Below are 23,744 nucleotides of genomic sequence, written 5' to 3' on the forward strand. Positions count from 1 at the left end.
TCTGTAGTGATGAGACTGGTGGGTCAAGGGTGAGTCTGGTCTTCCAAAGAGACAGAAGCCTAATGAGAAAGTGAGGTGAATGGGGAGAGCCGGGTTGGGAAGTGGGAGAGCAGGGTTGGGGCTGACAAGCCTGTAGGACACCTGCAGGCCCTGCTGTTAATCGCCTCACTGGTTTTGTGGGACTTGTCTGGGAGAACTGCTGGTTGGTGCCTCTGAAGGGTTGTGTGCAAAGCTGATGACTGAAACTCCCTGTATCTTGAGGCTGTGATTTGTCACTGTTCTTGGGGAGGAATCACATGCTGAGGTCTTCGCCATCACTTAGGACCGCTGAGGTGTGTGGCCCACAGGCTGAGTGAGTCAGAGTCTTGTGAAATTTTCAGATGACCACAGTGCTGTCAAGGAAGGAGGGTGGCAGGGTCTACTGGACCCTATAAATGGGAGAAAGTCCCTCTGATGGGAGACTTTATGTTCACTGAAACCAGTCCTTACTTCCATCATGCAAGAAACCCTGTACCCTGGGTTCCTAGTGCGGAGGGAGCCTCGGGCCCAGTTGCTTGGTTTACATTCCTTCCCAGGCCTGCCTGTCTCTCCTGTCTCTGTTTCTCAGGTGGTGCTTCCTTTGATCTGGGCCGCACAGGGGTGTCTGAAACCCCTCAGATTATTATTACATTTCTCTCACTTACTGTCACAGAATCCAGCAGTGGTTCACCAAGAGGTGAAAGAAACTTGGCATGTATCTCGTAAGTCTGTGCTGTCCTTTCGTGCAGGAAGTATTATGGGACACTCTGGGAAGATGACACATGTAACAGCAGAATTCTCTCAAGCTCCTATAAGATCACAGCAATTTGGTAGCAAAACCCAAGGACAATACTTTCAGCTAGGTCACAAGGTGACCCCAAGGGTTTTGCTAAACCTTGAGACAAGAAAAACCTCAAATAACCAAGAAGTCTTCACCAGGGAAGAATAGCTCATTTCACCAGGAGTGTGAGTGACCTCTGGGGCTCACCGAGATATAGGATTCTCTGGTGCCTGCTGACTCTGGGGTCGGCCTAGCACCTTCTCCATCTACAGCAGCAGAGAAGGAGAGACGTGGGGAAGAACCCCCCAGGGAAAACAGAACCAAGCAATTCCAGAATGCTAGCTGCTGTGTTTGAACAGAAGAGTAAGCTAGGTAAAGCTGAAAGTAAGTTTAATTCCTAAAAACCCAAGAAGATTAACTTTGTTTTAAAGAGAAAAAAATGAGCAGTAGGAAAGTAGTCAAAACACACTTTTTAAGATAGAGGAAAGTCGGGAGCAGGCTAACACTCCCATGACAACATGCATGCATTCCAAGGTAATGCCAACAGTTCCCAGCATCCACATCCTTCCTTGTGAGCACAGACATTAGGAAAATGATACAAAGCATGAGAGGGGATAGTGGGCATAGTGTGAAGTCAGAAGTTGAACAACTCAGAAATGAGTTAGCGGAACTTGGGAAAGAATCAGCAAGAAAAATCACTTGAGAAATGAAGAGTAAGCTAGAAAGAATGCACGGTGGATCCAAGAGGCAGTCTTTTAAGAGTCATTGAAGATTTAAACAAGGTGTTTTTTAATAAAATAAGAAAATAATACCTCACGAGAAAGTGGCAAATATCGAATAAAGGCAGAGATTTCACCATGTGGGTAATGGATCCTGTGAGAAGAAACCCAAAGGAAGCCCGAGCCTACAGAACACTGAAGTCTGGGTGTGGCCACTGCACAATCCATGTGACCTCATCCCAAGATCCTTAAGTTATGTCTGCAAAGATGCCTTCTCATAAAAGGTGTCACCCAGTCTTCAGGGATGACAGTATGAGGATACCTTTGGGGACCATTCAACCTTTGACAGCCTCTGTGTTAATAAGTCGCGGAGACAGGATGGAAGTGGAATTGGCGTTTCCTTTGGTAAGTGGGCTAGAGGCAGTTTCTAGTGTTTTCCTGCCATGCTAGGGTGCTTGTTAAGAAGTCAGAGTAGACAGTGTGCAGTGATAACAGTGCTGAGACCTCACCGGAGCAGAGACCCCGCCCAGCCACAAGAAAGGGCCTGTGTACAATGTGAACGGTTTTCATGGGTTCTCACCTCCAGCTCAAAGCACAGGGACCTCTTTGCAGGACTCCCCATATCCTCATCTGAACCAGGCATGGCCGTTCATGCCCGTAACCCCGGTACTTGGGAGGTGGAGGCAGGAGGATCAGGTATTCCATGTCATCCTCACCTGTAATGAGTTCAGGAGCTCCAAGAGAGAGGAATGACAAACTCCATGTGACAGTTGGCAGAATTGGATCCAGGTCTCTTCCTTTTGGTGTCTCCCAGCTGCTCAGAGTATACCCCAGCCCCTGCCTATAAGGTCGTCCACCTTGACACCCTGTGTCTGCCTGTATGCCTTTGACTCTTCTTACTACCTAATGAAGCTGAGAATGAGTGGATTGTATTGACATCTGGTGTTACCTTTATCAGCTTCCTCTTCCAGACAGGACTCCACCTGCCCTTACCACAAGCTATAAATGATGTAAAATTCCAGATAGGGTGAGTGAGCCAAGTGAGAACGGTGTTCTGCCTAAGGCAGGGCCTCCTGGTTCCCTTCTGGCCACTGAGCCCCAAGGGAAATGGGTCCTTGTACTTTCCCTACCACTGTGTGCAAGTCCTCAGCCAAGGCGATCAGCCGCCGTCCTGACTCTTATGCTGAAGAATGGAACCAGGGAGAGAGGAGATTTTTCTCTCCTGTGGCTAGATGCACAAAGGCCATTTCCCTGTGAATAAAGAAGGAATGGGTTGGGGGAAAGAGAAGTTGGTCTTCTGGGCGCATTCAAGAAAGTGCAACAGGATCATCTTTAAATAGAAGTTGCCGCTGCAAATGTGATTTTTTTTTCATGAGGCATCCGCGTCAGCAGTGCCATTAAAATTACTCCATCCTGCTCATGATGTCAGTCATGCAGCCCTCAGATGCTGAGTTAGCACTGGCTGCCTGGCCTTTCAAAGGACACTCAATTCCACAGCAAAGGGCAGCCAGCCTTTGAAAACACTCCCAATGGGGTCAGGCATGACAAGGTGGATTGGAGTTCTTCTTCCAAAAAGACACTCAAGAAAAGCCTTGAAGAGTTCTAGGTTCCTCTGACCCCTTGGTCCAGTTGGAGGTCCATGGAGTGCCTGTTAAAGTTAAACACTCTCCTTCCTCTCTCGGGCTGTCACCTTCCCAATACACACCGTTCTTGTGCCTCCCACACCACTGCCACCTCTGCGATTCCAAGATGGCAAGCACTGTCTCCATCCTGAAAAAAGGCACCTTGCTTTCTCAAAAATTCCACAGGACAAAGAGCAACCCAGGAAGGAAATGGGAGGGGGCAGCTGGGCCACATAAAAGCGAGCCTCTCTCCCACCCCAGGGATTGGATCTCTCCTGTCCCATCCAGAATGAGAATGAGGGTCACTCTTGTTACACTCCATAAAGGAATATCTGTAGATCCTTGACTACAGCCAGACAAGAGATCATCTGTGTGTGGCTTAAAAGAGCAGAAGGGAAAGAAAAGCTGTTCCTTTCCTTCTATTCAGGCAGCCCTTGTCAGTCATAGGATGCAGACCCCACATATCCAGCCAGATCTTTATACTCAGGCACCCTTATACGCACTCATGACATCCATTTGAGACACACACTGACTTTTAATAGCTAGTTTTCTTGTTTTTCCTTTCTGTCTTACAGTTGAACGTCTTGATGGCATAAGCATTGGTAAAGTTGATAAATAAAATATATCTTTCTGTTCTCAAATGGAGGAAATTCTGTCCTTTTTCCCTCTTGGCCTTTGAAGCTCTTCTCTCTGTGGAGTCTTTTCGTTTCTGGTCACCCCAATCCACTCTTCATAGACTAAGATAATTGACAGATATGAACCTTTCCTAGTGTACATACCAAGTTTCAGTGTGTTAGCAAGGACTTCTAACATACCCTGAGAAGGGACACTCCCCCCATACGGTCTGCTGCCAAGTAACTCTCACCATTTTATCTTGCTCTGCTGTCTATGTGAGAAGTGGGCACCCTCTCTGATTCTCTATTCTGTTTTCCTCCCTGTAATTTGGGGTAATGTATTTCTCTTCCAAACCTAATTTGCTGTCCCATTATATCACAAGTCAGCAGTTAGACTCACTGATATACAAGATACTGAAAAGTAAACTGATTTTCCAGTGATCCACCAATCGATTCCATGGTCCACAAACATTGACATGGCAGGCAGATTTCCCTGTGTGTGCCTCTCAAAGGAAGGAGAATAGCTATCTCCGAACTCACAGAGATCCTTGCCTCCAAAAGCCCAAAAGCTGAGTGGTACTGTGCAAGTGAGTTCCCATTTTCTAAGGTTATCGTGGAACCTCCTCATCATGTCTCTTTTGGGAGAATGACTTGAAGCATTGATGTTTAGTTCATCAGAAATTTCTTGTGTTTCCTTTGATTTTTAAAACACATTGTCCTGTGAAATCTACAGAGTGTGCATTCCAGGACCCATGCTGACACCCAGCTGAGACTCTCAAGTGCCTTTTGTAATGGGATACTATTTGCCTGTAACCTACATTCTGACATATACTTTAAATCAGTAGATTGCTTACAAAACCTAAGGCTGTGGACAGTCTTAGATTTCTTACATCGTTACCCAGTATGGTTTAGAGAATAAAGACATGATGAATTATAAAGGTTCAGTAAATTAATGGGCTTGGTTTGTTGTTATTTGGGGTGGTTTATATATTATATTATATGTATAATCAACCCCCAGTTAATTGAATTGCACATATGGAGCCCATTGGTGTCTATTGTACTAAACTTTTGATTTAATTGCTGAGTTTTTAAAAGGTGCCTTTATGTTTTGCACCTGAAGCAGACACCTCCCTGGCTCTCCTTTATCCTTCCTTCCCTTGCCTGCTCCTGACAGTCTCAGTATCTTCAGGGGAGCTGCTTTCACAGCCTGTACCCTGACCTTGCCAGGCCTTTTTGTTTAGGTGCTATAGTGGCTTCAGAGTTCCACCAGGACCTCTCACAGCTTACAGAACTGTTGTTCTGGCTTCCTGGCCTCTAGTGAACTGATGAAAGATTCATGGCAGAGCTCAGGCACTAAGCTCTCTGGTCTCTGTCCTGCAAAACCACCTCAAATGCATGAAGCACATCCTACGTTCAGGAATGATTGCATGTCAGACTTAAATTTGCCTTAGGAAGTAGAATGACTCTTTTTAAATATAATTTTTATTAATTTTTAGAGAATTTTACACATGCATACATTGTATTTTGATTGTATTCACTCCCTATTCCTCCCCCAACTCCTCCAAAGTCCACCCTTTCCTGGCATAGCTTCCTGTTCTTTTGGTCCTGGGCTCATTGTAACCTTGGGAAAGTCCCTTAGCCTCTCTGTAAATACAGATGTGTTCAGTGTAGCTTCACAGAGCGGTTGTTGAGAAGACAGGAACGCAGGAACATTTGGCGATGTACTAACCTCACAAGTCTGAAGCACCCTAGCTCTCCAACCACCACAGGAGCATGATAGGAATGGTGCCTGGACAGGAAAAGGGTGTGTTGTGTAACTTTCACTGGGAAGACACAATGCAAGCATCTCCACCTTAGACTGGGAATTGGCCACAGGCTGTAATATTCTACTGGAGTCCAGTTTTGTCAACAAATGAGTTTTGAGGGATAATGGGATGTCTTGGCTTTCTATTCTTTCTATCTCAGTGATACCATACCCTGACCAAAAGCAGCATAGGGGAGGAAAGGGTTAATTTACTCACAGATCCAAGTTATAGGCCATCATTTTGGAGAAGTCAGAGCAAGAACTCAAATCAGGCAGCCAGTTCCATCACAGTTATAGTCAAGAACACAGAAAAATTAAACATACCCTTGCTTGCTCTTAGCTAGCTTTCTCCTGTCTTACTCTGTTCAGGACTCTCTGCTTAGGGAATGGTGCTGCCCACAATGACTGGGTCTTCCTCCCTCCATTAACTGTCAAGACAGATCCCTAGAGACATGCCCACAAGTCAGCCTGATCTAGATAATCCCTCCTTAGGACTGTCTTTCAGGTGATTCTAGATTTTGTCAAGATGACAGTTGAACCAGCACAGTGGGTAAGGAGTTACTGATTGGAACAGGGTGACTGAATAGCTGTCCTGGAAGAGCCCAGCTCAGTTTAACTAATAGCTCACCAAAGCTGCAGCCCTAGAGCTCCCTGTGTGACTTGCAGGCATGCAGCTACTCAGGGAATCTCCTTCCTCACCAGTAATTTAGTGTAGCTATAGCTTGTAGAATGGGACTTGTGAGTCTTGCTAGTTTCAGGAAGTTCCTGAAACTGAGTTGTTTATTTCCTGAGGCTCTGGGCCCTCCCCCCTCATTTCTAGAGGGAATGTTTCAATATGAAGTTGCTACACAACAGGGTAGCAGGCACAGAGGTGGGTCATCTAGCAGTAGGCTCTTCAGCTGCATCCAAGGGCCTTACTGAAGGTGTGTCCCGAGTGCCATGTGTACATCACTGAGAAATCACCTCCAGGTACGTGCATGCACATTTTACTCTTAGCACATGTACCTAATAACTGGCAATTTTATCTGTCCAAAGGTAGAAGAGACAAGGAGAGGCTCTGCCCTTTGACCCAAGTCTGACAGAGAGATTGGCTGGCAAAGTAGAAGTGTTGGGGACTTCTGATGAGGATGAAAACATTAACATAGAATCAAGGAAGGGAAATAAGACAGACTAGAGGTGTTTTCTTGACTTAATTAGAAAGCAAATTTTTAAACATCAAAGGGAAACTACCTATGATCCCATGAACCAAAATGCTACAATATACTTGGAAGAGTTGTTGTGTTCTCAAAAATGAGATTCTCACTTAGCAATTGCACATAACTAACAGGTGGGGGAAAAGATGGGAGAAAACATCTCTATAGAAGATAGTCTCTAGTGAGCTCCATTTTTCTTTTCTTTATTTCTTTTTTTGAGACAGGATCACATATAGCCCAGGCTAGCCTTGAGCTCCTTATTCTTCTGTCTCTACCTCCCACATACTGGGATCTCAGGACTGTACCACCTCAACTAGTGACTCAACGTTTACAAAGATTTTTTTTTCATGTAAATGTAATGATGCCAGTGGGACATCATTACTCAGGAGGCTAAAGCAGGTAGATCTGGAGTTCAAGGCCAGACTGAGCTATTTAGCAAGACTGTGCCCTATCACAGAGAATAATACATACTTAATACAGAAAATTGGGAAATAAAAATAAGTAAAAGAGACAGTGTCACCTATAATTCCACTATTGAGTGATGGTTGCTATTAATATTTTTATGTTCTATAAAACATCTGTGCATTGTTTGAAATTCTGCTAGTATACACACTATTTTTATTTTCAATATGAATATTCATTCCTTCTAAAAACTGTTATCAATTGCATCACCTTCTATCATAGATGTTGTTAGTAACTGCTCTTTTTTTTATGTTCTGTTTTCCACTATTAAAAATAACACTTGATATTTTTTTTAAATGCACATCTTTGTGCATGAAGGATTTTTCTGCATACAAAGTTCTTTCTCTAAGGTAGATCCTCAGAAGCTGACATTCACCAAGCTCTTAAAATATCACCAAATCATTTGCCAGCATGGTGTGCCAGCTTCTCATCCTACAATCTTGTATCAGTCTAATGAGCTCTCTCTTTTAAAAAGCTGTGTGTAGTGGGTGATTAAGAAAAAGTTACTGAAAAGAGAAATGATAAAGGAGACACATCATAGGTCTAGAATATTAAGACAAGATGAGCTGTGGATAACTGCAGACTACAATGAACAGAATTGGGGATGCTTTAAGGAAAAGCCTGTTATTGGCCTGCTGTGGCTTATGTGGGGTAACATCCACACATGCAAAGAGAAAACAGCACCATTCACATTCTGACTCTTCCCTCTCATTCATCAAGGAGAATGACCACCAGACAGAGCAGTGGAGATGGATAGACTTGTTGGGAGAGCAAAAGCTGAGCTCTTCTATGTGGCCCAGACACATGTCATGCCAAGCCAGAGAACTCTCCAGAAACATCCGGCATCCCAGGGTACCCCTTGGGGTATCAGGAAGAGGAAAAGGTGCTAGTCGTGTTGACCTGATGTGAGCAGTAGATAGGGAGGGGAAGTGTGCACACAGACCAAAACAGCAAGGCTGATGGGACCCTGAGTACCATTCGGGATGGATTTTTCAGACCTGTGTGTACGAGCACAGAGAAAAAGTTATCCCTGTGGAGCCAGACATTGGTCCCTCTCCACCTCCGCATCCTCAGCAAAGTTGCTGAAAGTGTTATACTTGCTAGCTTCAGAAAAGCATTCCATCTTATTGATGAGTGTGTAGAGGGTTGATAGATAGGAAATTGATTGGCACCCATCAAAAGGAGAGGGCTAGTCTGTCACCAACATGCTCCCGTCTCAAGCCTTACCTGGGCAGCACTTTTACTGACCCCTGGGGATGACAGATGCGTATATAAGCTTTGTAATATGGATAATACTTGAAAGAGATCTGTTTCTGGGTGGAATGCAGCATGCTAGAATGATTAAATCAACTGTCAGTTGAAATGCATTCTTATAGTGCGATGATTCCTAGTACCAATTATGTATGTACAGGTAAAGATATTGCCATTAATGTAACCATGGAAAACAGGAGTGGATTCCTAGGAAAAGCAGAAATTATTGATGTACCTTTATGCTCTGTCAGAGTACCAAAGAGTCTTAGAGAGGCAGGTGTGTAATAATACAAACTTTGATTGCATCAGACCACTTGGGTTTCTATGCTGACTCTTCCATTTCCTGGCTCCGTGACTTTATCCAAATAGTCACTGAAGTTCTCTGTGCTTTGGTGATTGTTGTCTTACAGGGCAAAGGGAATTAGGTGAATGGCATGTATAAAGCATCCCCTGAAACACAACCATTGCTTGTGTTGGCTGTTATTATCAGTCTATTTGAAAATTAACATGGCGGAAGTCAATTGTGAGACTGAGGAGCCAACAACCCAGCACTACCTCTTCTAGTTTTGTGGGCTCACCTGTTAAGGCAAGAACAGTAGCCATCATTGTGATTTGGTTTGGTTTTAGAAGTCAGTGTCTGCTGCATTGTCATTGAACTGTATTATCCAAGCAGAGAAAGACCCAAGTCACACTCCTCTGTTGTCTTAGGAGTTGGGGGAACACAGGTGTGCAACTTCTGAAAATTGTAATTCTGGGCTGTTTATTATGAGACAAGATGACCAAGCAAGGATGGAATTAGTCACTGGACATGACTGGGTCAAGGGTCATAAAGTTGCTGTCATCGAGTCAAGTGATTGGGTCACATGGATCCCTGGGGTGTGTTGACCAGGAGTGATATGATTAGCTTTTCCAGGCCTTGGTTTCCTAATCGGTCATGGAGACCAGGGTCGAGTCAGCACATCTCTGTGGAATCTCCATCCCTCACATTCTCAACTTCTGCCTACCAGTGGATGGACTCCATAGCAAACACATGTAATATGGAGAGTTTGACATGAAAGGATGTTTTTGCCAAGGGCTATAGTGGTGAAAGGCCTTGAGCTGGGAACCAGGTGTGGCTCAGCAAAAGAACAATTGCTGAACATGTATGAGGCCCTGGGTTCCATTGCAAACATAAACACACACACACACACACACACACACACACACACACACACACACACTCATCCACAACTCTAAGCCTCATCTGTTAAACTGAAATGAGAATCCTGCCAATTGCAGGGCTCCTGTGCGTTAGGGGCAGTGACAGGTGGGAAGCACCTATGGACTTCAAAGGGGCAAGCTGTTACGTTTATCATTGCCATGTTGACTGACAGCTTCGCAAAGAATTAGAACATAGCAACACACTCTTCAGCACAAATCTGCCTTCCATGACTCAGAAGAGCCTTCGAGAAGTTACAAAGGTCATGATCTCGAATGTAGAGCAGTTTTGTAGGAAAACAAACATCCTGGCTGGCTGAGTTGCTTTGGGTTTAAGGTTCAAATTCAGTAGGTACACACTGGCTATATTAAACCCTTCAGGAACTTGCTGGTCACATACATACCCTAAGCCCCATATTTTTAAGGGTGAAGCCACTGAGCCACAGAGAGATGAAGCAAGCTCGCTTCCTAGAATTGCATGCTCATTAGCAGCAGATGTGGGGATGGAATCCCAGCTCCTGGTTCCCGGTCAGCTTTCCATCATTTGTTTAAGCATAACTCAGAAAGTTGAGCATGAGCTGAGGATGTCCGGATGGGTGTGGTGGCCATCTTTGAACATGAAGTTGAAGAAATCAAGAGTCTGGATGTATCACTGAAGGGTGTGAGCCCATGAACTTGACTGGACCTCCTTAAGAAAGAAGGCCGGTGGGAGGGAGTCTTAGTCATTTTCTCATTCATAGCAATTCAGTTCCTCCACACAAAATTCTCACCAAGTGCTCTCTGGAATTAATTGGTGTGGTAATACTGCTGGTCATGGTTGAATGGTTCTTGTGGCACATTGGTATTAGTATTAGTGTAATGTCTGAGAGGGATGTCTCTCTCTAGTCTGTCTTTGTCTCCCTCTTTTTCTCTCCCTCCCTCTTTCCTAATCATTAACGGATATATTCTTTCTTTGTTGAGCCAAATTGCCAGAACTGACTATGAAGCAAATCCTACACATCCTCCCTTCTCAGGCAGCCTTGGTCCCACCCACCGCTGGGAGCTGGGCAAAAAGTCAGGAGCAAGTGTCAGTGCTGAGCAGCCTGTGAAAACAGCACTTTCTTCCCAGACACATTCGAAGTGGCGTTCCGCCTGCCCCTCCCTCCTCTTCCTAGCCATAAATCTGTCTCCCTGGGATCTGCACTTTTTTTTTTCCTATCTTCAATCTGCTGATAACTTGCCTCGGCCAAGGATCTCAGCGTTGGGTGGGAGGGAGTCAGTTTCCTCAGTCTTTTGGAAAGCCAGTCCTGGTTCTGAGTGTGGATGGAAAATGCCTGGGTAAGAAAACAGACTCTGAGTGCTTGGAGTCAGACCTCAGCTCCACTTGTTGCTAGAACCACACCAGCATGGGTGAATCCCTTAAATGCATCGGCCTCCTCCGCTTCTTAGTTTGCACCTCCATCTCCAATGTTGTACAAGCATGCAGTTAAATGGACTGATATTTCTGAAATGCTTTAAACAGTGCTACGTGCAGAGAAGTGCTTCGTAAACGGCTGTTTGGTAAGTTAAATGGTCTTCGTGACACCAATGTTACCTCCAGGTCAGTGCTATTCCTTTAGCTACTTCAGCATACGGGCTTTAGGGCCCTGGAAGGGAGTGGCTTCTTTTTTCTCCATTAAACTTACAAAGCATATGCTATATCCTACTGGCCCCTGAATGAAGAAAGAGATGGCACTGCTGCCTGGCAAGCCTGTCTCTGGCTCAGTGAGCTGTCCACCTTCTCCTAACGCTAATGGAAGTGCAGTGAAGCTGATCCATCTCCTGAGTGTCCTCCAGCAGGTTGCTGGCAGCGTCTGGATCACTGTTGTTTAGCCGCCAAGTGCGCTGTGTAACCTGCCCTCCAGCTGTGCACGTGCCCAGAGCCTCCCGTGGGCTGCTGGGGAGGGGGTTTCCACAGCGCCATGGCCTTGGTTGCTTCAAGGCTGAGCTGTGGGAGAGATTAATGGGAAGTGAGAAGAGAAACTGTTATTCTTACCCAGCAGTGCTGTTGGGAGTGTGTGTGACTCCTCTTGTGTTTAGGGAAAAGATTACTCATGAGGATTTTCTTCCATAGAATATAAAGAACCTCAAATTACTGCCTGTGGCCCCCGCCCCCTTCTCACCCACCTCTCTGTTTCAGTTTGTCCTGGATAGAACTGTCAGCATTTTATTTTCATTTCCCCCCTAGGCAGGCTTTGGTTCTGTATTTACTTTGACATCCCAACAGGCTGCCCCAGACCCGTTTCCCTGCATCGTCTAAAAAGCCCTCTGGCCACTAGGTGCTTTCCTGTGACCAGCCTGATGGGCACCTCCACCCATCCCCTGATGGCATTACCCTCCCACTTACCAGTAACGTCTGAAGTCACAAATTGGCATACTGTTCTTGTTCCAAGTGGACACTGTTGACAGTAGGAGGTGAAGTTGAAGGTTTTCCCAGGGTAGCCTGGCTAACGTTCGCACTCTACTAGGAAGAGGTGGACACTTGGATGTCCATAAACCATATTCAATAAGCATTGCTTCCTGACCAGTCAAGAGCCAAACAACAAAACCTCAAATCTTTTTTTTTTTTTTTTTTTTTTTTTTCCTGGAGCTGAGGACTGAACCCAGGGCCTTGTGCTTGCTAGGCAAGTGCTCTACCACTGAGCTAAATCCCCAACCCAGTAAAACCTCAAATCTTTTAGTGGCCCTGTTTCCTTCTAAAAGTCATAAAGCAGTCACATGCTATAGTAGCTATCTCATAATGCTACTTGTTTTGTCCTTGTGAAAAACATTACCATAAAATTTAAAAGCCAAGAAAACACACTCATTCTTGGGGCTTGGGGTTGGATTGGTGGTTTTGATTTTAGGGTAATAGGGACTGAACTTTGGGCCTCACGCATGCTACCACTGAGCAATAACCCCAGCCCTCTTTTGACTTGAGACGAGGTCCCACTGAGTTGCCAGGTTGGCCTTGAACTCACTTTGTAGCCCAGGCAGCCATGCAGAGCCTTGCATTGCTTTCCAAGTAGCTGAGTTACCAGGCCTGGCCTACTGACTGGGTTTAAGGAGTCTTCCGGGGACTTAGAGGAAACTGACGTCTGTTCTTCAAAAGCATCTGCTTCAGAGGAGCCTCTTAGAAGGCAGAGCTAGCAATCACAATCGGAGCCTGGAACGTTCTCCCTGGGATCCGAGCCCTGTGTTCCCCTCTCTCAGCAGTACTTCATCATGCCCAGTTTAGGGCGAAAACTGGTTCGTTGTAGGATTGAGCTGAAGGTCTCGTTTATGAGACACGCACCACATCTCTACACAAACACTGGCCCCACTCAGCGCTCTTTGACTCTTGATTCTGAGACTCCGGAGGGTGAAGCGTGCTGTCAGGATTCAAGTTGTGAATAATTATCAAAGACTGTTCTCCCCCCCTATCTCTCCCCCCCACCCCTCCCCTCCGCATAAGAGCGTTTGCTCATAAGACTTATAGCAACACTTAACCATATGGTAAACTACTTTTTAAAGTATTCACTAACTTATTGACCAAGAAACTAGGCATATATCAATATGTATTTTCAAAAGATATGTGCAAACAACAGTAGTGTTAAATGCTTTTACAAACTCTCCAATGTCTAGGATAATAGAAGATACCGGGATTTACATCTCTGTATTCAACCTGTTGGGATGGTAGCAGGTCATGGAGCTCATGAGAGAATAATGTGAATATTGTTCTGAAAAGTGGTTTGCTGTATAGACACTGTGCAAGGGTCTTGGGAACCCTCCGGGTTCCCTAGGATCATACTTTGAGAACTATTGTTCTAATCACTTGAAGGATGTATCAGAGTTTCCCATAGCAACAGAGTGAAATAAAACTACAGACTCTCTGCCTCCCAGAGATACAACCTAAACCACCCTGTTGGTGACATCTGGCCCACTTCCAGTCCATCAGCAAGACAAATAATAAGGCAAAGGACCTTCTGTGTTACTCTGGCTTTGCATCTGCCAGAGGCTAGGCTGACTCTTCCCAGAGGCTGAGTAGATGACTCTTCCTGGAAAAAATTTCAGGGGATGCTTCATTATTTGGCAGCTCTGGGGGGTCAAGACCAGCCCTGGAACACTCCCATTTCAAAGGACTCTGGGCTACAATCACATGAGCTCTGAGTCTAAGGTCTCCTGCTAAACACACCGAGATTTGTCATAATTCCAGTCCTCCTAGGGTGCCCCCAGGCTGCGTTAGAGCCAACCTGACCTCAGTGTATCCCTAGGGCAGTGCTCTAAGACCTATCATCCCTGAGACCACGTGGAAAGGGGGTTCCCCTCATTTTGCCTCTAAGACAAAAGCTAATGTGACCCACACTTAAGCACTTTCAGACCTGGGCCTTGGAACTCAACCCAAAGGCTCTTAAGACAGACAGTCTCGGTTAGGTTAATTATGCCAAGACCTTTCCCGCTTTGTCCCAGCTGTGTGTGTAACTGACCAGATCTTTTCTCTCTGCCTTGTGCTCTCCAACAGGCTTGCAGCCGATTTACTGGAGCCGAGATGACGTAGCCCAGTGGCTCAAGTGGGCGGAAAGTGAGTTTTCTTTAAGGCCCATTGAGAGCAACACGTTCGAAATGAACGGCAAGGCACTCCTGCTGCTGACCAAAGAGGATTTTCGCTACCGATCTCCTCATTCAGGTGAGAGTCTCATTCTCGCATAGGCTCAGCATGGAAAATGTGACCGGTGGTTGGTCTTTGCCATACACATCCTGAGACAGTACTCTCCACAGAAGATCTCATGGAACAAACATAATGACAGCTTAACAAAAGGAAGGTCTACTGGCATTGGCCGGTATGTGGGGAAGAGGAGGTTTCCAGATCAAAGGGACTCTTAGGTTAGAAGTAATTCACCTATGAACAGACACAGAAACTTTAAGAGGTCTAGTATCCCATCAAATAGTGAAGAAAAATTCCATTCTTCCTCTTTTATCTGCCTTATCCCTGATCCTAAAGACTTTAGAAGAGATGGCTAAGAGTAGTACATGTGCTGTGAACCACTCAGCTAAAAACACAGGAGACCCAGGCATGGTGCTACACACCAGCAATCCCAGCATCTAGGAAGTTAAGACAGGAGGGTCATGAATTCAAAGCCAGCCTGGGCTGCATAAGAAGACCCTCTATCTAAAAATAACAACAGTCGAGTAAGAAAGGAAAGGGTTAGGCATTGCTGATACCTTGACAGAATCATGTTATTCAGCCCTTGAGCTGTTAAATAGTGGCCCCATTAAATGGATCTGGGTGGTTAAAATGCAGAGACATATGTGATCACTGGACTCAGAAAGACCCAATTAATAAAGGAGAACAGACAGGTTTCACTTGGTGTTCCCTCTTAGTTAGAGTTATTGCACACATAGCATTCAGGTAGAATAGATTTATGTGTCTGTTGTTTTATATGAACAAAATCACTCAAGTCATTATCGACTTAATTCATATTATGCTCTCTATCCCTGTTTAAAAAGTAAAAAGAAATCCACTCACTTTCAAGGTCCCTTTAATTTAGTTTTAAAAAAAAAAAAAATGGCAAACCAGGCATCATGGTGTAGACCTGTAATTCTAGCACACAGAAGCCTGAGGCAGGGGGATCATGAGTAGGAGGCCAGCCTGAAATACATTTTGAGACCCTATCTCCAAGACTCGTATGTGTGTGTGTGTGTGTGTGTGTGTGTGTGTGTGTGTGTGTGTGTGTGTGTTGTGTGTGTGTGTGTTGGTCTTTTGGTGTGTCTTTCCAAACCACCAGTGTCCTTATCTTTAGAAATACACTTTGCTTACATTCTTCCAATACAGAAAAGTCCCATTTCAAAGTTGAACTGAAAGTGTTCCTACATGCAATTCCTTGGACCAACCATCTAAATAGAAGGTGGCTCACTAGATTGAACAGCTATGTTTTCGATTTAAGTCAGAGAATCCTAGAATGCAAATCACAGAGGGCAGTTGCCAGAAATTGCAGGGCGACTGCACGGCCTTGACCGAAGACACGCGTAGTTGGCTCTTCCTTATCTTGCCGTGTCTTTGAACAAGGAGTGAAAACCGTGTAGCACATGTCAGAGAGATGCCACGGAAGGTCACTCATGGGAAGGTCATCTGAGCTGTTAGCTGCCCAGCCCACCTATGAGGGTAGTGGTGGCAGCACATGTGTGATGCTGAGTGGTGCAATTGTTGGATGCTTTCTTTAAAAAACTACATACACACTTAATAGTATTTCTGTTTTCTCACAAGTTTATTGCTTACCTTACTTTTTATTCTGCATTCAGCTGAAAGTAATTACCTTATACTGTATGTTTTCTGATTTTTTCTTAAATATAGTGTTTCTACAGACTGCCTCCCTTCTCTCAGGATCTCTGTCTTCAAGTCATAAATATGAAGCTAAAGGTCACTAACTTGCTTTTCAGTAAAAGGATATTCTGGTTTTATTATTTTAAAATTCAGATGGGGGAATCTTTGGACTTCATTTTCACCTTCTACCACATGGTACAGATAGCAGCACAGATATGGGTATGTTGGGAAGTGGGGAACACTTCAGAAGTTGGGGCCCAGTTGGATGAGGTAGATCACTGAAATACCTGAACTGAAATGGGTTACCTTTCCTCATAGTAAATGAGAAGTTTGTAATTCAGTTTAGCTACCAAAATAGACTAAATAGAATGCTTAGGACCCAGAGCCAATCAAATTCAAAACTCACACTGTCCCATCACAATATTGGGCATTGGGGGTACCCTACCCCCAAGTGTGTGACCGTACAGTTTTCACTGCGGAATTCACTGTGAAACTCCAAGGGTGAGCTGCAGGCTTCATTCTTAACTCATCCGCAGGCAGAAAGGACCCAGCCGAGAATTTTCTGACAGGCCTAAAAGTTATGCCTCTCACACCAGGCATGCTTTTCCTTCCTTCATTTGCTCTATTTTATAATTGGTCAAAAGGAAACCAAACTTTGTGAGTCAGAGCGAAATAAAAAAGAGTTTTCAAACTGGGGAGTGTGTTGCTTGAGATGATAATCTGCTTGTGAAGGTTATGTGCACAGCAAATCATCACCTGAAAAGTACACACTTAATGATGTGAGGGATCCACTGTCAACCCACTAACCCAGAGAAGTGAGAAGCTGAGGAGCCATGGGAGAGACTCTGAAGTAGCAGATGGCATTTAAGCAGTGGCCCTCTGGCCTCAGCCTTTTGAGCACCAGCAGCATATAATGAGAGCTTTAGAGCTAATCACAGCCTTTCACCGGCAATTCCATTCCTAAGAAAATATCCCAAGGAAATTATCCAGTAGTGGACAAAGAAAATGTCCTTAGCCAGTCTATTTATAACAGTATAAACTGGAAATACCCCAACCACCCCCAATATGAGACTAGCTAGGCAAACTTGGAAATGATCGATATAAGGGGATACTCCATAACTCAACAACTAACTGTTCATTTCATTTATTATTCCTTCATGGCATCATTCAGGGTCTTGCATATCCTATTCAGGATCTGAAGCAGAGGGTTGGCAAGGAACAGATGTGCAGTGTGGAGGTGGGGCAGTCTGGCTGGAGTCTTGAACCATTGGTGAATAGTGAAAGCAATTCTTGAACCAAGGTGGAGCCAACAGAGAAGGGGACAATCCCAAGAGTCCCCAGACTTGATGACTGATTCGATGTTAGATGAAAGAGGGGGAGAAGGGAGTGATTGAAGGATTAACCCCAAATTTCTGACCTGATTAGATGCATTCCCTGAACTAGGGAACCCCTTCTGGTTTATAAAGATTTCTGTGTTGGACACATTGTCCATAAATCATTCAAGAGATAAGTAAATGTAGTCTGGGTAGTCAGAAAGCATCGTGACTGGAACAGATCAGGCCGAAGACAAGCAGAGTGAAGTCGTAGGAACAGATGCAGTTGCCCAGGAGGAGCTGGTGAGAGTGCCCGGGAAACCCAGTATTGAAGGGCTGGAGGAAGAAGAGCTGGGAGGTAGGAGGAAAGCCAGAGCAGCAGTCTTGGCAGCCAGGAAGCATCCTGAGAGGGGGCAGGTAAAGATTCCTGGCAGTGAATGCTGCCAAGGTGGGGCTGTTCCCTAAGGACCACAACTGCCCTTTGATCTAACATCAGAGAGGTGACCTCAGCCAGAGCAGTTTGGGGAAGGCTTCCCTAGGAGGGGAAACCAGAGTGAAGAAAGTCGAGATAACAGAAATGACAGCTCCTGGGGAGGGTTGACTGCCAGGTGAGGAAGGGGCTGCCTCATGACTGGAAGAGAAGAGCAGAAGGAGGAGGAAGGGATTTGAGGGGGAACCCTGAAACTGCCTATGTACTAATGGACAGAAACCCACAGATTTCGAGAGGATTCTGCATGAAGGGGAGGGTTTTAGAGAGGCCTGCCTATAAACTAGAAATTTCTGTATGGAATTACGACAACAGAAGGAAAAAGAAACTTCTACACACAAAAGTAACATCATGGAACTTACGTGTGTCCTTTAATGCAGAAGTACTGAAGCTGAGAGACTATGACATGTCAGTTCATGAAAGCCGCAAGAGATGCCGTCTAGGAAATGTGTATTCTGTGAGACCAGTGTTTCATACCTGTCTCCTTTATCTTGCCAGGTTTCTGGCATTATTCTCATTTTGCACACAAGCACGGGCAAGTTCAACTAAGCCATAAACTAAGAATCAGAGAGAGGAAATCATTTGCCTGAGGACAGGTAGATGACGACAGGAACCAGGCTTCAGACTTGGACTGACCTCTTTAGACCCCAAATTTCTCTAAAAGTAAAATAAATCATTTTCAGCAGCTGCCCCCTTTCTAGTAGCATCTCTGAGCTCTTGATCTTCAAACACCAACAAGACTAACAGGCAACTTGCCTTGTGGGGTTTGTTTTGGTTTGGTTTTTGTTTTTTTCTTTTTCTTTCTTTTTTTTTTTTTTTTTTTTTTTTTTGGTTTTTCGAGACAGGGTTTCTCTGTAGCTTTGGAGCCTGTCCTGGACTAGCTCTGTAGCCCAGGCTGGCCTCAAACTCACAGAGATCCACCTGCCTCTGCCTTCCAAGTGCTGGGATTACAGGCGTGCCCCACCACCGCCCGGCACCTTGTGTTTTTTACTTTGTCTTCTGTTCGTTTTAAACAGCCGCCCCATCCCCCACTGAGGATTGAACCTAGAGCCTCACATTGCTAAGCTCCAACCGTATTTACCTTTATCCCACTCCCATACACCCTGTCCATCGACACCTCCACCCCACTTGCTTCCTTTTTTGACAGGGTCATGTTGAGTTAGCAAGGCAGATCTTGAACTTGCAATCCTCCACCTTGGCCTTCTGAGTAGTCAGGATTACCAGGCCCAGCTTCTGAAAGAAATTTCAGTAAGAGGGTAACATTTGGAGCTGGAGAGCTAGCTCAGTGGGTGTTGTGTAAGCACGAGAATCTGAATTCAAATCCTCAGCACTCACATAAAAAGTTGAGTATGGTTGTTTATGTCTGAAAGTCCGGCACTGAGAGATTGGCAGGCATGTCCTAAGAATTCACTGGCCACCTGCCTAGTCAAATGGTGGTTTCCAGTTCACTGAGAGACCCTGGCCAAGACAGCAAGGCAGAGATGATGAAGACACCAAAGTCCCTCTGGCTTCTTACGCAGTCAGGTGCATAAACCCCGGCACCTCTCCCCTCCACCCTCCCCTCCACACACACACCAAGAGGGGACAAAAGTAGAATTTAAGATTTCAGAATAGGTTGCCTGGCTTTCAAAATGCATGTCAAAATACACATGTTGAAGCTGTTTGTGTTTCAGTGTGTATATATGACCCAGGATAATGTATCAGTATCAGGACATAAAGCTGGAGAGTTCAGATGTTTTCATTTTCCCGCTCTCCTTCTAGGGAAGATGTCAGTGAAGCTCCCAACATCATGGTAAAGCCGCCTCTGTGGGCATGTGTATGCCTAGGTCGTATACCTGTGCATACAGATACACAGACGAACTAGCTGTTGGCTCTGCATCCAGAGGTCTGGGTTCCAATGCCTAGTACTCAGAAGCACTAGTTGGAACCAGTTATTCCATTGCTGAGAATATGGAGATTTGCTGAGTTAGGCACACAGCTCTGTGGCTCAAGCTTTGCTTTCAGTAGGCAAATACACAACTTATTCCAAATAACTTCTATATTCCAGCTTTTATGTTAGCTTTGTTTTTATGAAGCAATGTTGAAGGTACTTTAATACAAGCTTACTCACGGGGGTTAAGAGAGAAGTTTGGAAGAAAGTAAGACACGATGTGGGCTCTCAAAGAAGAATCACAAAAAGCAAAACATACTCAAGTGTGTGCAGACTCTTGAAGGGAGAGTCACCCATTTCACTTTTTAAATATGGCATCCTAGGCTGGCATAATGGCTCAGCGAGGAAAGAGCTTGCCTCCGAGTTTGGTGATCTGGGTTTGATCCTAGACACACATGGTGGCAGGAGAGAACTGACTCCCACCAGTTGTCCTCTGAATACCGTGTGTGCTTTGTTGTGTGTTTCTGCGCGCACACACACACACACACACACACACATACACACACACAATAATAATAACAGTTAAGAAAAATAAATGAGTTTATCTGCACAGTTAAAGATCTGAAGACGATATCTACAGAACAGGTGGATAGAGAAGCCGAAAGGCAGTGGGCATGAAGGCGGGTGCAGGGAGGGCCATCTTCACTTATGTAGGAAGTTGTAGGCACTACATGTTTTGAACACTCTAGAAGCTAAGACTGAGATATAGGAATTTCAAGAAAGCCAGATTCTAACTCAACAGAACTTTTTACCAACTAGAACCATCAAAAAATGGTTTTCTTATGCCAGGGCTGGCTGCCCACCATAGAATTACTCCACCAAGGCCATTTCTTGGCAGGGGAAGGAGAGCAAGGGGACTCCTAGAGAGCAGAAGTTTGAGCCAATCTAAGACATTTCTAGAGTCTTTAAAACTTAATATTCCAAGTTGTTGCAGATACATTGTGTTGCTGAATGTTACACACAGTGCATGTCCAATGCACTGCCCCCTCCATAGGGCTGAGCCAGCCACTTCTCTGAGCAAGCTCCTGGTTGCTGAGGAGCCGTGTCTGGTCCATCTGTACCCACATACTAGGGTCATAAAGTCAAGTTTTCCCCACAGAGTTAGGACTCGGGCTTTCATAAGTGTAAGCCATCCCCATGAAATGCATTTGCATGGTCATCTTACTGCTCTTCCGATAGCAGCTGGTAGAGCGTGCTTGGTACATCCCCTCCCTCTGCTTCCTTCTGTGGGAAAGCCTCTCTCTCTGCACAGCCCCCTCCCTACCAGGTGTTGGATGAAAAGCTAAAACATCAAGAAGGCAGAGTGCATGTCAGCAACACTGAGTTTAGCCCAGGGTGGCAGGATGAGGAGCTGGGAGAGAGAGGCCTTGGTTCACCTTCTTGGCCCTTTTCTCAAAGGGGAATAGAGAACTCAGACCTTCCTCCTCAGGTCTCCATGTGAGACCTGACTGTCCTTGGCCACTTGGATGATCTCAGTAATCATGATGGTAGTGTGATAATGGAGCTGGTGCCCGCAGTAGCCAGTGCCAAGGAACTCTTACTGTCTAGCCTCTGCTGTCTCTTTATGGGGATCACCTCAAAGGATTCTTGGTATCCTACAGGGTTACTGGAATCTAGATGAGGGAACCCAGGCCTGAGGCAATGAAAGGACATGTTTAAGGAGGTTCAGATCCCAAGGCATTGGCTAGCCATTCTACTGTAGAGAAATGTAATTCCAGGGACCAGCAAGATGGTCCTTCAGGTACGTGTGTTTACCATGCAAGCCTGGTGACCTGAGTTTGACCCCTAGAACCCAAGTGGAGGTGGAAAGACAGACCTAGTCTACAAAGTTGCCCTCTGACCTCCACACCTGCACTGTAACGTTCACACACACGAACATACACACACAATAACAGTAAATAAGGTGTTTTGTTTTGTCTTCTAAGAAGAACTCAGAAAAGGAAGTGGCACCCTACTCCTAGCCCTTGTTTTAGGTCCCGTCACCAACTTGAGGAGGTGTGGGCAAAGCAGCTCTGTTCCAGGTCCTTCTCTATGTTACTGTCATTGAACCTTTATGATGAGCAAGGGAGGCAGGTGCAGCAGTGTGCATTTTGCAGAGACACCCAGGGACTCACTCAAGGTGACCCGGTACCCAGGCTGGCTAAGGCTGCAGACTGTGCCCCTCGCTGAGGGAATAGCACTGAATACCCTTCACAGACACTAAATTTATATTTCCTGGCCTCCCCTTCCAAAATGGATATGCTAATTGCAGACTTTTTTTTTAATAGTAATCATCAAGAACACATTTCTTTAATGTTCTCGTTTTTCTATTCTGCATAATGCCAAAATAAAACATTGATCAAATCCACAAGCTCAAACCCAGTATGGCCATATAAATTAGGAAGGGTTAGGAAGACATTACACTAAACAGAAAGAAAAAAGTGTTGATTAGGGGCTTATTTTTGTATGAGATTAAAATGTGAATCGTTAAAATAGGACTATATTTTGGGTTCTGCATTCCCTTCTCGTCAGAGCCATAGCGATGGCTCCTGGTTTGGAGCACTGAAATCCTCAAAGCTCTGAAACCCGGTACCCAGAACAGGTTCTACTTTCCCACAGCATTTCCAAAAGTGTGGTCAGAGCTCCTCTGTCCGCCTGCCTGTCCAATCTTAAGAAAATCCCCTTCAGACTGGTATCCTTAGTCTTCATTCAATCCTAATGGTAAATGGCAGCAGTTAGCTGCACCACCAATAACCAAAATTCAAAGATGGGGGATAGAATGAGTAGCATGGAGCTAGGGAAGTTCCTTGGTGCATAGGGGGTGGATACTTGGGAAAGAGTAGCCACCTACAGAACTTGATTTGGTACAGGGGGCGGTCGTAGATACGTTTGCACTCGTGGGGGGTTTCTGCAGTTCATGCTCAGTTTGGAAGAAAAAATAGCAATATCTACAGCCCAAAATGCACAGTTAAATTAAGTTGTTAATTAAAGTGTCTTTAAAAATGGCTAAGATCAGAGACAAAGGCCCATTGTTTGGTACAATTGTTGACTGCATGTCTCTGTATAAGGTGGGGTGTGGGGAGGACTGTGAGGCTTGTGGTGTTTTTTAAAAATTAATCACCCATCCTTACAGAGTTCCGAAGTACCCCCCTTCATTGTGAACTTGGATCAAAGCCAGAGAGGGGTGGAACCAGTTCGTGATAGGGTTTTTTGGTTTGGTTTGGTTTTTTTGTTTTTTTGTTTTTTGTTTTTTTTTTTGTTTTTGCTAATGACCTACTCAGTAGACACTTCAAATACCAAGTGTACAGCACCCACCATTCTCTCCAAGCACTGACTTGTCAAGATAATTCTGTGGAGCTTGTATGACCTTGGAGTGATGGCTAGATGTATTTTTAAAGAGGAGGTGACCCCATACTGTCCCAGTTCTTTATAGATAGTGGCCACTTCTGACCAACACCAACGAAGCTTGTTATTCTTAACACCCTCAACCCCAGCCTGGGCGTTGAGTGAGAGAGATGTATTCTCCCAAGTATGAGAAGTTTTTGTTGTTGTATGAGACAGGATCCTGCTGTGTAGCCCAGGCTGGCTTCAGATTTGCTGGCCTCAGCCTCCTACCACAACATCTAGCAGCTAGGAGAAATTTCTGTCAAGAATCTGTAAGCCATTTTGCACATTTAAAATGTAGCTACCAAAGGATGTCATTTTCTTTGAATAATACTGAAGTGCAAGCAGAGAGAGATGTTAAGGGGATATTTTCACAAAAATAGGAAGACGTTGAGACAGTTTAAATTTCCCCTGGCTCTGGGATCATCCTCTGATGGGCTCTCATCATCCAACAGCAGTTCACTGCAATGCCCTTTCAGTCGCCTAAAACGTCAGTACCGTGGGGGCATCTTCAAAACCTAATGTAGTTATGGACCCTGTTCTTGTACCAAACTGATCCATGACTCCCCTCTGGGGGATCTGTAGTGTTATCCCATCTGCTGTTTAGATGTTTTTATTTAGATTGGGTATGTTTGACATTAAACAGTATATCGTTTAGAGGGGAGTGGACAAGGAAGATGGCTTATTGGGTG

The 23,744-nt window shown here is 45.0% G+C and overlaps 1 protein-coding gene across 1 annotated transcript in view; it reads left to right on the forward strand.

Moving 5' to 3' along the window:
- Positions 1–23,744, forward strand: part of Etv6 (ETS variant transcription factor 6) — a 236,758-nt gene that overhangs the window by 174,735 nt on the left and 38,279 nt on the right. The window contains 1 exon segment of the mRNA XM_036182748.1: positions 14,160–14,324. Coding sequence (XP_036038641.1) covers positions 14,160–14,324 — 165 coding nt within the window.

This window comes from Onychomys torridus, chromosome 3 (assembly GCF_903995425.1).
Source record: "Onychomys torridus chromosome 3, mOncTor1.1, whole genome shotgun sequence".
NCBI classification, from domain to species: Eukaryota; Metazoa; Chordata; class Mammalia; order Rodentia; family Cricetidae; genus Onychomys; species Onychomys torridus.